Source organism: Bison bison, unplaced genomic scaffold, assembly GCF_000754665.1.
Source record: "Bison bison bison isolate TAMUID 2011002044 unplaced genomic scaffold, Bison_UMD1.0 scf7180017864482, whole genome shotgun sequence".
Taxonomy (NCBI): Eukaryota; Metazoa; Chordata; class Mammalia; order Artiodactyla; family Bovidae; genus Bison; species Bison bison.
Window position 1 is genome coordinate 66061 of NW_011495042.1, and position 16400 is coordinate 82460.

Below are 16400 nucleotides of genomic sequence, written 5' to 3' on the forward strand. Positions count from 1 at the left end.
GGAGTGATCTCACACACACACACACACACATACATACACACAGGAGTGATCACATACATACACATACAGGAGTGATCACACAAACACATACACACACATAGACAAACACACACACACACACACACACACACACACCCGACACAGAGGGCCTCCCAGAGTAAACAACTCAGTCATGATAAGTGGGAGAAGGGGAGACAATTGAAACTGAGGCTTGGAGGAAGTTGTTCTCACAAGAATTTATTTCTCAGAGTCCAGAAGTCTTCCCCAGGGCCGGCAGACCCTTAGGACTCTTTCCTGGGCCCACAATTCACCCAATTCTGATTATTGGAGCAATAATTGGGCCATACTTCTTCCAAGCACGTAATATCTTCCTACCCAGGCTTCGAAGTCCCCCGACACTCTGGGGCTGTGCAACGAGAAGAAACAGGTTATCTGTGGAGGGAGGGACCCAGGGTAAGACCAGAACCCTCCCCACTTGGACATCCCCACAAACTGGGCGATTTCAGGAGGTTTTATGGCCCAGGCACCCTCTCTCTGGCTGCAACTGTTGGAGCCTCTGGCTGAATCTCCACACCACAGACATATGAGGAAACGGAGGCCCACAGATGACATAGGGCTTTCTGGGGTCACAAGCCCCAGGGGCGGAAAGCTCATGACTTGAGTCAGTGTCGCTCAAACTTCAGCACAGTCAGAATCCCCTGGAGGCCTTGTGAAAATACAAATGGCTGGACCCCACCCCAGAGTTGGATTCAGGAAGTCTCAGTGGGGCTGAGAATCTGCCTCTCAGTTCCCAGGTGGGGACCCCAGTAGAGAACCCCTGCTCTAAGGGATGCAGAGCCAGGGCTAGAGACCTGGGGCTCAGGAAAAGGAGAGGCCCGAGTAGAAGGGCCTTTCTCTGCCCTGGATGGGGCAGTGGGTCATTGGTCCAAAGAACGTTTGACACATTACCCCCCAGAAGCCTCGCAACCCAGGAAGGGTCACTCACCACAGCACAGGTGATGTCGAAGTTACTCCCGACCTGGTCCAGGGTGACTGTCCCCACACACTCTTTCAGCAGCTGGGAGGGGAGGCTCCAGGTCAAACTGGAAACCCTGGGTCATAACCTCCCAGCCTCACCTCACCTCACCCACAAGGGGCTGGAAACCTTCCCTGAAATTCCCTGTTCAGCTCGCGCTGAGAAGCATTGATCCCAGCCCTCAGTCTCAGCCCCCAGGCTCACCCCATTCTCCTTGAAGTCACACTGCTCCGGGGGCTGCTGGCTCGTCCTGGGGCACACGGTCTCCTTTACCCTGAAGCTCACAGGCTTCGGGATGTTTGGGTTCTCATCCTGATCCAGGAATAAAATGGGGAGACTGGGCTCGGGCTCATGTTTCCTTCTCTGATCTGTCTCCCTGTCCTCAACCCGGACGGCAGCCTCTCCAGCCCCCTGTGTGTCCGGCCCTGGGCTTGGTGCCGGCAGCACAGGAGAAGAGACAGAGCCCGTGCCCCGCCTCATGGACACACAGAGAGCAGGAGCGGCCCTCACAGCAGCGCTGATGGCAGCGGCTCCCCTCAGAGGGGCTGAGGGAGGTCAGGGCCGCCTGAAGGGAGAGCCCTTGTCACTGGAGCCTCCAGGCTGACAGAGCTCCCCCTGGCAGAGAGACACCGAGGTGCAGAGGGGACATTAGCAGGGAAGTCACCTCACAGAGCCTGTGACCCCCCCATCCCTGGAGCTCCCAGAAGTCCAGGGAGCCTGAGCCAGGTGTGCAGGGCGCCTGTTCCCACAGCAGAGATGCTAAGACAGGAAGTCTGGTGCTGGGAGATGACCCAGGTCTGGGAAGGTTTCCTGGAAGAGGTGGGAACCCATGTAGTGGGAAAAGTGCCTTCCTGACAGGAGGACCAGCCTGAGCGAAGGGGCGACAGTGTGGCCAAGGATGTCAGGAGACAGATCCCCTTCCCAGCCCCCTCCCCAACTCACGTCCTCCTTGGGAGGTGGGTCTAGCTCCAGGAGGCGGTAGAGATTAGCTTCTGAGGACTTCTCATTGAGCTGATCCACAGCACGAAGCACGGCCTCCCTGTAGCTGAGGCCCTGGGCGCTGGCCGAGGGCAGCGCTAGTCCCAGCAGCAGTAGCCACAGTGACCACCGTCCCAGGGAGAGGCTGGCCCTCTGGGTCTCCATGGTCCCCAGTCTGCCTCCTCCCAACCTGAGGGATCCTCCTTTATGCCCAGTCTGGGCCCTGATGCAAAAGTTCAACCGGGAGCCTTCCTGACCCACCCCATCCCTGCCCTCCTCCCAGGGCATGAGCTGGACTTGCCTCAGCTCCTGCTGTTGCCTCACGGGACTGCAGGGCAGTGAGTGAATTTTGTCTCTTGTGCAAGGTGAAGAAATGGTTTCTCCATCTCCTATAATACCTTGACCTCCCCTAGACCCCATGGGAAGTGTCACAGGCAGGCTTGCTCAAGAAGGTTGTCTCCTCAGGAGACACGGGGACCAGACACTCTCTATGTCCCTCTGTGTCCACACTCTGGTCTCCTCAGGATTCAGGGTAAAGGAGTGTATTCACCTTTCCATTTCCAGCTCTAGGCACTGCCTGGCACCCAGGAGACAATCACTTAACACTTGAAGAATGGATAACAGTACCAACCCTTTCTAGAAGTACCCCTTCTACTTACATTGCTAGCCCGTCCCTAGGCAGACATCCATCCCACACTATCCAGTCCTCTGGAACCAGCCCTCAGCCAGTCAGGGGTTTGGCCCCATTTGTCCCCTCTCCTGGGTTGTTCTCCATCTCCTTTGTCACTCTGAAAATGTCCCATCCCAAGTCCTTAGCAGATATGGCCTGTGTCCCTGATACCTCCCATTCCAGTCTGAAGAAGAGTCATGTAGGTCACTGACTACACTTTTTTGCCCTCTCTCATGCTCAAAACCCCTGCAGGCTTGCTTGTCCTTCCTTACTGGATCCAAAAGTCACACTCAAGCTTTGTCTTTATCTATACAGACTCTGGGCATCGCTCTGTCCTCCTGAAATTCCCCCTTAGCCGATTCTCCCTAGTGTTGTTCTCCTGGGTCCCCTCCTCCTCCCTGGGGGCTCCTGCTGACTCTCCTCCAAGGACTCTCCTCTTGGGAGGCAGGGCTGGCTCAGGTGCATGCAGGCTGCTTCTCCCCCGCCCCCCGCCCCATCCTCACAGTTCCTGGGGACGGCCCTTCTGAAGACACCAGTTCTCCTGGACCCGCATCACTGCTCTGTATCTCTGAGTTCAAGACACCTATGAACACCCCCAGTTGTCCACATGGGACAGTTTGGTTGTACCTCAGAAAGTGGTGACCCAGATTGATGGCACTGGCTGTGAAACAGAGCTTTTGTCTTTACTCTTTCCCTGCATCAGATTCTTTCCCAATGATGCTTGCCGCCCTACTGTGTCTTCTGTCTGTCTTTTAGCTATGGAAAACTTTAGTCAAAGGATAAATTTAATCTGAGAAGTGAAAAATCCTGAAACAAAGGAAAAACAGTCAAAGAAGACTAAATAATGTAGTCATTAAGCATAGTCAAGGACCTTTAGTTCTTTCCCAAGGGCTATAGATAATATTCTGAGTGTATCCTGTGAGCTGTCTTCAGATCAGATCAGTCGCTCAGTCGTGTCCGACTCTTTGCGACCCCATGAATCGCAGCACGCCAGGCCTCCCTGTCCATCACCAACTCCCGGAGTTCACTCAGACTCACGTCCATCGAGTCAGTGATGCCATCCAGCCATCTCATCCTCTGTCGTCCCCTTCTCCTCCTGCCCCCAACCCCTCCCAGTATCAGAGTCTTTTCCAATGAGTCAACTCTTCCCATGAGGTGGCCAAAGTACTGGAGTTTCAGCTTCAGCATCATTCCTTCCAAAGAAATCCCAGGGCTGATCTCCTTCAGAATGGACTGGTTGGATCTCCTTGCAGTCCAAGGGACTCTCAAGAGTCTTCTCCAACACCACAGTTCAAAAGCATCAATTCTTCGGCACTCAGCCTTCTTCACAGTCCAACTCTCACATCCATACATGACCACAGGAAAAACCATAGCCTTGACTAGACGAACCTTTGTTGGCAAAGTACTGTCTCTGCTTTTGAATATGCTATTTAGGTTGGTCATAACTTTCCTTCCAAGGAGTAAGCATCTTTTAAGAGGCAGATCAGGTGGTCTGGTATTCCCATCTCTTGAAGAATTTTCCAAACCCCAGGTGGAGAAGTTAACTACGTGCTGACCAGACTGTTCTCAGGACATGAGCTGCCACAGTTCCAAGAACCGACTGCAAAGAAACGGGAACAAATGGACTCTGGAACTGAAGATTAACTGTACCTAAAACAATCAAGATGATGCTGGTCAGACCACTGATGACCAATTTGAAGATGACTGTTAAGAGATGACTGTGCTGTTTCTGCATGTAGCCCCCCACCCCTGACTCTGTTAATGCTCTCACCAACCCCCAACCCCCTGCTTGTCTGGGCAGGTGGATGGGGGGAAGTCAGCCTTTGAACAGATGCCTGCCATCCTCCTCCCACAGTTGCCGGCACCTGAAATAAACCAAACTTTCCTTTCCCCCAAGCTGGCCTGTTTATTGGCTTTTGAGCAGTGAGCAGCTGGAACCCGCACACACATTCCTTTCAGTAACAGCTGCATATCAGCCTTGGTAAAGGAAGGAGCGAAATCACCGAAACAACTCGTGTATGAACAATCTTCATGTCTGTTATTTTGTGAACCACTCAGAAAGATCACCAGAGGTATTCAAACTACAATCCAAGAAAACCTATCAGATTGTCACTGTCTGCTCTGACTCCATTGGAAGAGGCTTTAAACCCAACACCTACAAATCTGGAATTTTAATCAGCTCCAATTGCTGCTGTTGTTCAGTCGCTAAATTGTGTCTGACCCTTTGCAACTCCATGGACTGCAGTATGCCAGGCTCCTCTGTCCTCCACTATCTCCCAGAGTTTGCTCAAATTCATGTCCATTGAGTAGGTGATGCTATCTAGTCATCTCATCCTCTGCCTTCTCCTTTTGTCTTTAATCTTTTTTTCCCTGCATCAGGTTCTTTCCCAATGAATCAACTCTTCAACTGATCCAACTGCTGACTTTTGCTTTAAAAAAATTTTTTTTGTTTTGATTGTTTCCATAGAAATGCCTCTAGTTGAATACCTGACTGCTTGTACTCTTTAGGCCTATTTGGTGAAGCCACTTGCATCACTACCTCCTAAAATGAGACACAACCTTTTACCTAAACTGGTCTTTTCTCCAGACTAAGAGACTGGTTCAGTGAGATATGGAGGAATTTACCCTCTCTGGACAGACTCAAACCTGTTTCACAGGATGGCCCCAAATATAGGTCAGTGATCTTGAAGGCCCCGGGAATTTGTTCAAGAATTTACACAATATTGTGCAATATTTTCCTGTTTTCATGGTTGAAACCTTCAAGTCCGGGACAACGGCTACAGAGTGGACTTCAGACTATTGCCTAATAATTATTATAAGATTTGCTACTATAATCCTCTGTAGACGTGTGTTTCTGGGTTTTAACCTCTGCTCTTTACCGTATCAACTACCCATTAACTTTACGATTAACTTTACCATTAACTTTACCTTTAACAACTACGTACATAGTTAAGGTTCTCACCATTGGCTCTGAAGCCTGGGTGTCACTTGGTGGGTTGTAGTGTAAACCCTGACTGTCGATCTTTTTTTTTCCTTTCTTTCTTTTCTTTTTTGTAATGCAAATGCCTACCTCAAGCTCTATCTGCCAGGCATCCACTTCAAAGTTTATCTTCAATAAACACTCTGTCAGCCACAGGAGGAGAATAAAAAAGCCAGGCCACCTCCCCCTACGGAGGCTCTTTTGTGTCCAATTTCTTTAACTGACCCTTTGGGCCACTTGTTTTTTCTCTTGCTGCACTTTAAATGCCTGCACTTGTATTACATATTTACAATAAAAAGTGAGCCCTTAGGACATGAGTTTGAGTAAACTCTGGGAGTTGGTGATGGACAGGGAGGCCTGGCGTGTTACAATCCATGGGGTCACAAAGAGTCAGACACAACTAAACTGAGAAACCCTAAGTCACCAGCCTCAACCCCAAAAAATGCAGGACCGCTGGCCCATACTCTGTCTCTCTAACCTTGATCTCTGTGTGTGGCCCTAGTCATTCCAAATACTTTCCAAGGCCCACAGTAATGAACCTTTTATATTTTTTTCCCCAAAGTTCCCTGATGGAGATTGCCAAAGGGCTTCTTGCAATCATAATCAGAAGCCCAAGCGCTAGTCCTGTCCCAACATTGGCTGTTGATAGGCTGAGACCTGCACACAACTCTTGAGACCCTTGAGAGTTATGGGGAGAGTTGCCTTCCTGCAGAGACAGCCAGGCTCAGGCAGGAAAAGGTCACAGATCCCCCTTCAGGGGCCTTGGCCAAGGAGGTGCTTTCACTATGCGCGGCTCAGTCCCAGACCTACTTCAGATCTCCTTGAATGTCTGACCCTCCCAGAAGGCCCACTGCCCGACCCAAATGGAGCTCCCACATCTCCCCATTAGCAAGCCTGCCCCCTCCCACAACTGCTCCAGCCAGCCCCTTTCTTTTCCATCCTTCCTCCCTCCACAGTCCGTCAGAGACTGGAGCTGCATCCTGTCCCTCTGCCTCTGCAAGGCCCTCACTGTGGCCAGCTGTCCAGCTCAGGGGCCATCCCGCCAGCCAACCGCAGGGTCCCTGTGCAGCCAGCTCTCACCGTGAGCTCTGGCCACTGGATCTGCTGAAGTCTGTAAGCCAGCCGACCTCCATGGGGCCTGCCTCAGTCTACTAGAGATGTCGTAACAATACTGACAGCATATTAAAAAGCAGAGACGTCACTTTGCCAACAAAGGTCCATCTCTAGTCATGTGTGTATGTGAGAGTTGGACCATATAAAAGGCTGAGCCCCAAAGAATTGATGCTTTTGAACTGTGGTGTTGGAGAAGACTCTTGAGAGTCCCTTGGACTGCAAGGGTATCCAACCAGTTCATCCTAAAGGTTCACTGGAAGGACTGATGCTGAAGCTGAAACTCTAATACTTTGGCCACCTGATGGGAAGAACTGAGTCATTGGAAAAGACCCTGATGCTGGGAAAGATTGAGGGCAGGAGGAGAAGGGGATGACAGAGGATGAGATGGTTGGATGGTATCACTGACTCAATGGACATGAGTTTGAACAAACTCTGGGCAATAGTGAAGGACGGGGAAGTCTGGCGTGCTGCAGTCCATGGGGTCACAAAGAGTCGGACACGACTTAGTCACTAAACGGCAACAACACAGTAACACTGACCTTCCCAAAGGGAAGGGTTCAGGGTCTCAACCAAAACTTTCTGTGATGAAGGAAATATTCTACACCCATACTATCCAGTATGGCAGCTCAGTGTGACTATTGAGCACTTGAAATGTATCTTGCGTAACTGAGCAACTGACTTCCTAATTTAATTTTCATTCCTTTCAATTTAAGTAGCCATCTGGGTATAGGACAGTGGTAAAGATCCTTTTTTCCTTGGTCTTCTTACAAAATTTTCCTCCTCCTTTATACCTCCATATTCCAAGGTGTTTATGCAAAAGCATGGCCTTTGACAACTCCAGACTTTGTCTGGCCTTGCCCACTTAGCTCAGGATAAAAGGAACCTCTCAAGATTTGCAGAAATCGGCTGCTCTCCAGTCCACATGGACCAGAACAAAGCAACTTGCTCAAGACACCAAACTACCCACAGACAGCTGTCAAGCTGAGATTCCAGCCTCTCCCAGCTTCAACTCACCCTGTCATCCCCCTCTTCTCCTACAGATCATGTAAGGACAATCAGGAGCCATTTTGAAAAGGGCAAGCTATGACACTTATGGGGCTTCCCAGGTGGCTCACTGGTAAAGAATCCACCTGTCAATGCAAGAGATGAAGGTTTGATCCCTGGGTCGGGAAGATACTCTGGAGGAGGAAATGGCAACCCACTCCAGGATTCTTGCCTGGAATCCCATGGACAGAAGAGCCTGGCAGGCTACAGTCCACGGGGTCACAAAGAGTCAGACACGACTGAACACGCATGCTCTGACACTAACATACATCCCAGAAATTTGACATCTAGGTATTTACCATCAAGAAATGAAAGCATTATGCATACAAAAACTTGTACAAGAATGTTGATGATAGTCAAAACCCAGGAACAGCCTAGACGTCCTTCAGCAAGTTCATCAACAGTGGACATTCACATGATGAAATGCTACCTGCCAGTAAAAAAGAATGAACTGTTGATATACATATCACGAATGAACCTCATAAACATTTTGCTAGATATTGTCATAAATGAAAGAAGTCAGATGCAAAAGACCTCATATTGCACGATTCCCCACTCCAGTACTCTTGCCTGGAAAATCCCATGGACGGAGGAGCCTGGAAGGATGCAGTCCATGGGGTTGCTGAGGGTTGGACATGACTGAGTGACTTCACTTTCACTTTTCACTTTCTTGCATTGGAGAAGGAAATGGCGACCCACTCCAGTGTTCTTGCCTGGAGAATCCCAGGGACAGGGGAGCCTGGTGGGCTGCCGTCTATGGGGTCCCACAGAGTCGGACATGACTGAAGTGACTTAGTAGATTTATATGAAACCTCCAGAAAAGGCAAAATGGTAGTGCAAAAAGTAGGAAATAGATCAGTGGCTGCCAGGGCCACGGGTTAGCAAAACGAGACTGACGGCAAAGGGAATGCTTGGGGTGATGAAAACGTTCTACCTCTTGATTTGGTGGTGGCTCAGATTTACATCGGAGAAGGCAATGGCATCCCATTCCAGTATTCTTGCCTGGAAAATTCCATGGATGGAGGAGCCTGGCAGGCTACAGTCCATGGGGTCGCAAAGAGTTGGACTGAGCGACTAACACACACGATTGTACATATTTGCTACAAGCTAAATACTTACACATAAAATAGTGCATTTTATAAATGCTGTGCTTCGTCATTCAGTCATATCTGACTCTTTGCTTCCCCGTGGACTGTGGCCACCAGGTTCTTCTATCCATGGGGATTCTCCAGGCAAGCATACTGGAGTGGGTTGCCATGCCCTCCTCCAGATTTTATAAATAGATAATTTATATCTCTAAGCGCTGGCAATGGGGTGGGCACTGATCTCTCTCCCCAGCTCTCCATGACCGCAGAGCCCAAATTCACATGAGCTGGCCCTTGAGTCACTGAAGATGAAAGAAAGGGGTGAAGGCAAGGAAGAGCAGCGGAGCTGCAGCAGCCCCTCCCTGCCCACTCAGGAAGGCTCTGTGTGTGCCCAGGGAAGGGAGGCCCCGGCCACCCTCAGACCACTAACCTGGGGCTGGGGCAAACACCTACCCCGCTGTATTTCCATTATCTCTATGAAAGCAATTTGGGGCCTGCATTGGATTAAGTGGGTACTTCTCAGAGTATGTTCCATGGACCAGGGGTCAAGCAAGATTCCCAAGAAAAGGATCTTACATTCAAATAAGTTTGTGAAACCTCCTTTGCTGTTTCTTGAAAGTGTTGGTCACTCAGTCATGTCCAACTCTTTGCAACTCCTTGGACTGCAACCCTCCAGGCTCCTTTGTCCACAGAATTCTCCAGGCTAAAATACTGGTGTGGGTAGCCATTCCCTCCTCCAGGGGATCTTCCCAACCCAGGAATCGAACTGGGGTCTTCCGGAATTGGCAGGCAGATTCTTTACCATCTGAGCCTCCAGGAAGGAAACTCACAATACACATCAGCTTATTAAAGGCACTAAGGAATCCTGAACAAAAGGAACTTGTTTCACTCTGATTGATCCCTTTTCCTCAAATGTAGCCCTTTTTTCCAGAGAACACACAAACATCCCACAAGGCTCAGGGCACGCCTTGGAGTCTGGAGTTTAGTCTCAAAAGATTGGAACAGGTCCAGCCCCATTTCCCACTAGGGCAGGTTTTGCTTAGGGCTGGAAAGGGCTAAGTCCTGGAAACTGTCAATGAAAAGAATCAATAAACAGTCATAAAAAAAAGAAAAAAATCTATAATAAGAATAGAAAAGAGTTTTATTTGAGAACCAAGGACTACAGCCTGGAAGTCAGCTTCCCAGATTACTCTGAGAAACTGCCCCTGAGAAGCTTGGTTCTCAATACAGTTTTATATCTTTTCAGAAAAAAAGACCATTAAAGAAGTCAGGAATATATTTCATCGAGGTTTCAAAAAACAAACAAACAAAAAAACAGACCAAATAAGAAACAAATAAAGCCAACTTTTTACAAAACACAGACCAGCACTTGCACAGCAAGTCAGTATGGCCTTGGCAGGTGGAAGGGGCCTTATCATCAAAGGAGGAGTAAATGCATTGGTGTCCCAGGAAGCGAAGCATTTAAGATTTTGTGTTTTGTTTTTACCACTTGGCTTTGTGATCTCAGTTACCCCAGCTGCGGCAGTGAAAGCTCAGAGTCCTAACCACTAGGCCACCAGGGAACTCCCCTAAGCTTTATTTTTAACATGGACATTTATTACTTCTGGCTAATGTGCCTTTTTCTTCAATAATTAAAACAGAGGCCACAAGCAGGCTGCTTTAGTTACCATAAAATTCAAGTTAATTCATGCATAAGCCAGAATGGCTTCCCCATACCTCAATATGTGAAAATTTATTTTATCAAAACCTTGAGCTCGGTGGTCTGGTGGTCCAGTGGCTAAGACTCCACCCTCCCAATGCAGGGCTCTCGGGTCCGATTCCTGGTCAAGGAACTAGATGCCATGTGCTGCAACTAAAATCTAGTACAGCCAAATAAATAAGATAAATAATAATAATAATAAACAACCATGAGCTCCTCCTCCATCTGCCACCCCTCCCCAACAAGGCACCTTGCCTAATGGGGGCATTTGTCAACCAGGCAGCAGCAGGATGGCACAAGAGGCCCTAACTCAACCAGGACAGAGGGAGCCCCAGGGACAATTTCACCTTCCAGAGGCCCAGGGGTTGAGAAAGACTGGGACGAGGCAGTGTTACCACAGGCCGAGCTTTCTGGTTTCCAGCCTCTTCCAGCCTCAACACAAAGTGTTTCCTCTCCTCCCAGAACATTCTGTTAGGGGGATGGGGATGGGGGGAACAGGTTGGGGCGGGGGAGCGGTGGTTGGTCATAGCACCCAGGTGCAGACTATAAGGAGGTCCCAGCTGCTATCCAGGATCTCTAACTTCCAGAGGGAGGGCCCCAGGAAATCTCACAAGGAAACTTTGCAATTGAAATGAAGTCATGTACCCTCACTCCAGAACATACTATGGCTCCCAACTGCCCCAGGGTCCTCCATTGCCTAGCAGCTGCCTCGGACCTAGCTTTGGCCTCCCCACCTTTACCTACCAGGGCTTGCCTCTCTCAAAATACCCAGTGCTGGACACTCACTCATGCAGTAGGACACGTGAGTGTAAGGTCACACAGCCAACAGTACGACATTAGCCAGGGACAGGCTGGGACCATGAGGGTCAGCAATCCCGTTTATTTCCAGCTTCTGAAAAGTGTTTACTTGCTTTATTCTCTCTTGCTAATGCCACCTGTGTTGTACACTGCTCAGGAGTCATTCCTCCAATTTCCTTGAGGTGGTGCCACTGAGACCAAGAGTGATCAAGAGGCTGACTCATAAGACATAGGGCCAGCTGAGACTAGCAGCACAGGTTTGGGGCTCCTACCCCTGAGCACGTCCCACCATGAAAAGGGCTCTAGAAACAGATCCCCAGAGACTGGGGTGCCTTCAGTTTTTCACACGTGACAAGTCCCTCTAGCTGCTTTTTCTGCCAACACTCATTAATTCTATTCCTAAGAATAGTCTTCTGGGAAACAAGCGCCCTCCGGTGGCCTCCTTGAGTACTACACCAATGCTCAATGGCGGAAAAAGTCAACCTTTTCTGAAGAGAAAAGGGACCTCATCACCCTGGGCCATAAGTTCAGTTTACTTTTTTTGCGGGGAGAGAAAGGGAGAGGAATAATGGTGTCTCAGAGGCCCTTTCTAACCCTACTGCCTTCAGGATAACATTCACATTCTTAGTTTTCATTTACTCCAAAAACATCTCCCCTTCTTTCTTTGGGTAAGGCTCTAAGCTGCTGCTCCTGCTGGGGACAAGAGGCTGCCATGTCTGTGAAGAACTTCAAGGCTTCAAAGCTTCACGGCTCCCTGTGCCTGCCTCCCATTCCTGATGGGCCAAATGACTTACTACATCATGACCTCTCTAAAGCATTTTTTAAAAAATTTTTATCAGAGTACTGCTGATTTACAATGTTGTTAAAGCATCATTTTTTGTTTTTTGGAGCAACTGGAGAAGTGGAAAATCTGGAGCAGGGTGTCCTGAAATCCAAGAGCAGCAAATATTTCTTGAAGGGAGTAGTCAACTGTATCCAGGGCTCTAACAGGTGACTGCCAGGCAGAGTAAGACAGGCATGCAAGTTGGTGCTGGTTCATCAAAGGAAGGTCCCCGGAGAACTTGCCAGACCCTATGTCCATGAAATTGGGAGGGTGACTGTCTGGTTGGAGTGGGTTCAGGAAAAAATGGGAGGAGAGAGATTAGAGACAGCTTTTTTGCATTTTACTGTGAAGGGGAGGAATGTAGCTGGGGGGGAAAAGTGGAGTCAAGGAAAAGTTGTTTTATCACTAACAAGAAACATTTCATTCAAATATACTATTCATGAAGAAAAGTGAACAGATCTGGAGCACAATTTCCACAGGGTGAGCACCTTCATGTACAAAGTCATCCTCATGGTCTTTTCCAGTCCCCACCACTCTCTAAAATCACCAGGACCCTAACTTCTACCACTAAGGATTAAAAAGCAGGAATTTCTTTTTCTTTTAAACTTTATGCCACAGAGCCAAAGAGTATGTTCTCTTCTATACCTGGCTTATGTTCATCGTCAATGGTCAGATTTCATTGCTGTATGAAAGAACCTCTAGTTAGCCACTCCATGGCTGACAGGCGCTTAGGTTGCTCTCTGCTGGGGCTAAAATGAATAATGTAGCTTTGAATATTTGTGAACTGTACCATGCCTTCTGTGCCAACTCTCGCCTTCCCAGAGCCTTCCTGTGGCTGCTTCCTCATTTCCCGCCTCCACCGCTCACTCAGCACAATGAAGCTCTCCATGCGGCCCCGTTCAGTGACTCCCTTCAGTGACTCCCTTCAGATACAAGGATTGAACCACGGATTGGTCACTCCTGCCTTGAGTGGCTTCTCCAGCCCCACCTTCCTGGGCTTCTCCTTCTGCATCCAAGCCGCAGTGTTGACACTTCACAGAACCAGTCTCCTAACACATTCCTCTCACACCCTCTGTGGACTTTACCATCCTTATGCTAATGAACCCCAAATCTCTCTCCCCAGTACCAACCCCAGACAGTAGATAAGCCCCAAACTGAGCTCATCAAATTCCACCAAGAACTAGGCCTCCTATTGTTGAAATAATGCTCCCACCCCACCCAGGTGCTTAAGTTCTTACCTAGAAGTCTTTCTAGACTCCTCCCGTTACCTCCATCTCAAGGATTCTGTTATCAAAACCCAATGAGCTCCATCTCCGTCCCCAGCTCCCAAGGTCACTCGCTCCCCTCCTGCTATTGCAGAACCCCTTACCCCGTTTCTGCCTGAATTTAGGATCTCACTGGCTTCCCCTCTCCCCCACTGATCCACCCTCCACACCCTGTACTGTCCAGAGGAAGAGGCCTCTTTCCTCTCCTTAAAATCACCCCACCTCATCCAACTCCAACTCCCCCCTTTTCCAACAACCTACACCCTCAAGTTTCAGTAGCTTTCGTCTCTTTTGGGAAGTCCGTCCACACTCTCCCCTCCAGCCTTCCTCTTAGCTTCACCCCCTCAGCCAGGATCCTTTATCATCTTAATGATTTCAAGGAATCTTCTGTGAGACTGCATTGGGCAGAGGTAAGCCTCCTGAGGGTAAGGCTTGCGGTATTTTTATTTCCAGCAAAAGGTTTGTTCCAGTAAGCAATGAATAAATGTTTGTTGAATGAATGAATGTGAGAATAGGGATGTTGAGTCAAGTAATAAATGACACAAAACAAGAGAAGCAAGGAATGTTTCAGAGATTTAAGGTGGAAAATATTTGAAATAGTGAGATGGCTGGATGGCATCACCGACTTGATGAACGTGAGTTTGAGCGAACTGGTTAGGGTAGCTTTCTATGACTGGAGTGCCTATGAAGGCAAAAGGAGATGTAGCCTCTCTCTTTTTTTTTTTTTGACTGTGCTGTGGGCAGTTTTGTGGAATCTTAGTTCCCTGACCTGGGGTTAAATCCAGGCCAAGGCGGTGAAAGCTCAAACTCCTAACAACTGGACCGCTAGGGAATTCTGCTTTTTTTTTTACTTACTGCTTTTGAGATGAAAGGCACCATTATCAGCTTGCTGAGCCTGTCAGCCACTGCCTTTCAAACTGCAGGTCGCAGGCCATCATAACACATTAATTTTAGGGGTTTATCGCTAGGATTTTTAAATTTTTTCATAGCTAAAATTCTTAAGTGACACAAAATAAAAGAGAAAACAGTGTATTACAGGTACTATTGAGTACATGATACATTGAAAATTTTTTGATATGTGTGTTCTGGGTCCTGGGTCCAAAATGTATGGGGGCCCCTGTTTTAAGCAATGGGGTAGGTAGGACAGCTTCAAACTGATGGTGAAATGAGGAGATCACAGTTGCATGTAGACAGAGCATTTTGGGGTCGAGGGTTTGGGAGTCTAGCCAGATCTGGTCAGGAGCAGGAGACAGGTGAAGGTGGACAGGCAGGTGAAGGTGCCAGGGCTGTTTCCTGCCAGGGGCACTAGGGAGGGTCACAAGTTTGGTTAGGAAGGAAAGAGAGAAGTAAACGGACTTGAGGCAAGTTGCTGGCGGGCCATTCTAAGTTAATTCAGATGAGAGGCAGGAATTCAGGAGGGATATGCCTATCAGTAACAGGAATTTGGTAGTTCTCTGCGATAAGACAGGAGGCTGAAGAAGTACTGGAGGTGGGTGAAACTGTTCAGAAAACACCCATGAACGAATGGGGGTGGGGCATATTTTCAGCTAGAAAAGTCTGTCAACCCAGAGTAAACATTTAACCAAGAGGCAGGACTCAGCCTGTGCTCACAAAACCATCCTATAGGACTTGTTACCCAGAATATCGCAGGATAAATACAAATTATGTATTGGAACAATGTGTGTGATCTCTGGAATTCAGTGGCCTTAGAAGTAATTTTGGAGAAGGAAATGGCAACCCACTCCAGTACTCTTGCCTGGAAAATCCTGTGGACGGAGGAGCCTGGTGGGCTACAGTCCACGGGGTCACAAAGAGTCGGACAGGACTGAGCAACTAAACTTTCAGTTTTAGAAGTCATTTAGTTAAGTGGTTCCCAAACTAGCTTGTATTTCAGAACAATTCATAGAGCTTCCTGATTATACAGATTCCAGGAAGGGCCCCACACCAAGCCTGCTGCTGCTGCTAAGTTGCTTCAGTTGTGTCCGACTCTTAGTGACCCCATGGACTGCAGCCTACCAGGCTCCTCCATCCATGGGATTGTCCAGGCACGAGTACTGGAGTAGGTTACCATTGCCTTCTCTGACACCAAGCCTATGAAATCAAAATATCCAAGGGAGGAATTTCCCTGATGGCTCAGTGGTAAAGAATCCGCCTGACAATGCAGGAAACATGGGTTCAATCCCTCAGTTCAGTTCAGTTGCTCAGTCGTGTCCGACTCTTTGCGACCCCATGAATCGCAGCACGCCAGGCCTCCCTGTCCATCACCAACTCCCAGAGTTCACTCAAACTCACATCCATCAAGTCGGTGATGCCATCCAGCCATCTCATCCTCTGTCGTCCCCTTCTCCTCCTGCCCCCAATCCCTCCCAGTATCAGAGTCTTTTCCAATGAGTCAGCTCTTCAAATGAGGTGGCCAAAGTACTGGGGAGTTTCAGCTTCAGCATCATTCCTTCCAAAGAAATCCCAGGGCTGATCTCCTTCAGAATGGACTGGTTGGATCTCCTTGCAGTCCAAGGGACTCTCAAGAGTCTTCTCCAACACCACAGTTCAAAAGCATCAATTCTTTGGCACTCAGCCTTCTTCACAGTCCAACTCTCACATCCATACATGACCACAGGAAAAACCATAGCCTTGACTAGATGAACCTTTGTTGGCAAAGTACTGTCTCTGCTTTTGAATATGCTATCTAGGTTGGTCATAACTTTCCTTCCAAGGAGTAAGCGTCTTTTAATTAGGGTTAGTGCTAGTGTGTGAGATGAGTGCAATTGTGCAGTAGTTTGAATATTCTTTGGCATTGCCTTTCTTTGGGATTGGAATGAAAACTGACCTGTGGCCAGTCCTGTGGCCTATGGCCACTGCTGAGTTTTCCAAATTTGCTGGCATATTGAGTGCGGTGGGCTACAGTCCATGGGATCGCTAGAGTCGGATAC

General features: G+C 48.6%; 1 protein-coding gene across 1 annotated transcript; it reads right to left on the reverse strand.

Annotated features, from left to right (window-relative positions):
- Nucleotides 1-221: 221 nt before the first annotated feature.
- LOC105004674 (cathelicidin-5) lies at nucleotides 222-2189 on the reverse strand. Its single transcript, XM_010862340.1, has 4 exons — nucleotides 1958-2189; nucleotides 1220-1327; nucleotides 986-1057; nucleotides 222-406 (listed from the first exon to the last, which is right to left on the reverse strand). The coding sequence occupies exons 1-4, from the start codon at nucleotides 2156-2158 to the stop codon at nucleotides 308-310; spliced, it is 480 nt and encodes a 159-aa protein (XP_010860642.1). The 5' UTR covers nucleotides 2159-2189; the 3' UTR covers nucleotides 222-307.
- Between the last annotated feature and the right edge of the window lie 14211 nt (nucleotides 2190-16400).

Excerpts from the sequence above, each read along its gene's own strand:
- LOC105004674 (XM_010862340.1), bottom strand. The coding sequence starts at position 2,158 with ATGGAGACCCAGAGGGCCAGCCTCTCCCTGGGACGGTGGTCACTGTGG. Across the intron at positions 1,328-1,957 it reads ACCCACCTCCCAAGGAGGAC|GATGAGAACCCAAACATCCC; the intron begins GTGAGTTGGGGA and ends TTCCTGGATCAG. Across the intron at positions 1,058-1,219 it reads GTGACTTCAAGGAGAATGGG|CTGCTGAAAGAGTGTGTGGG; the intron begins GTGAGCCTGGGG and ends CTCCCCTCCCAG.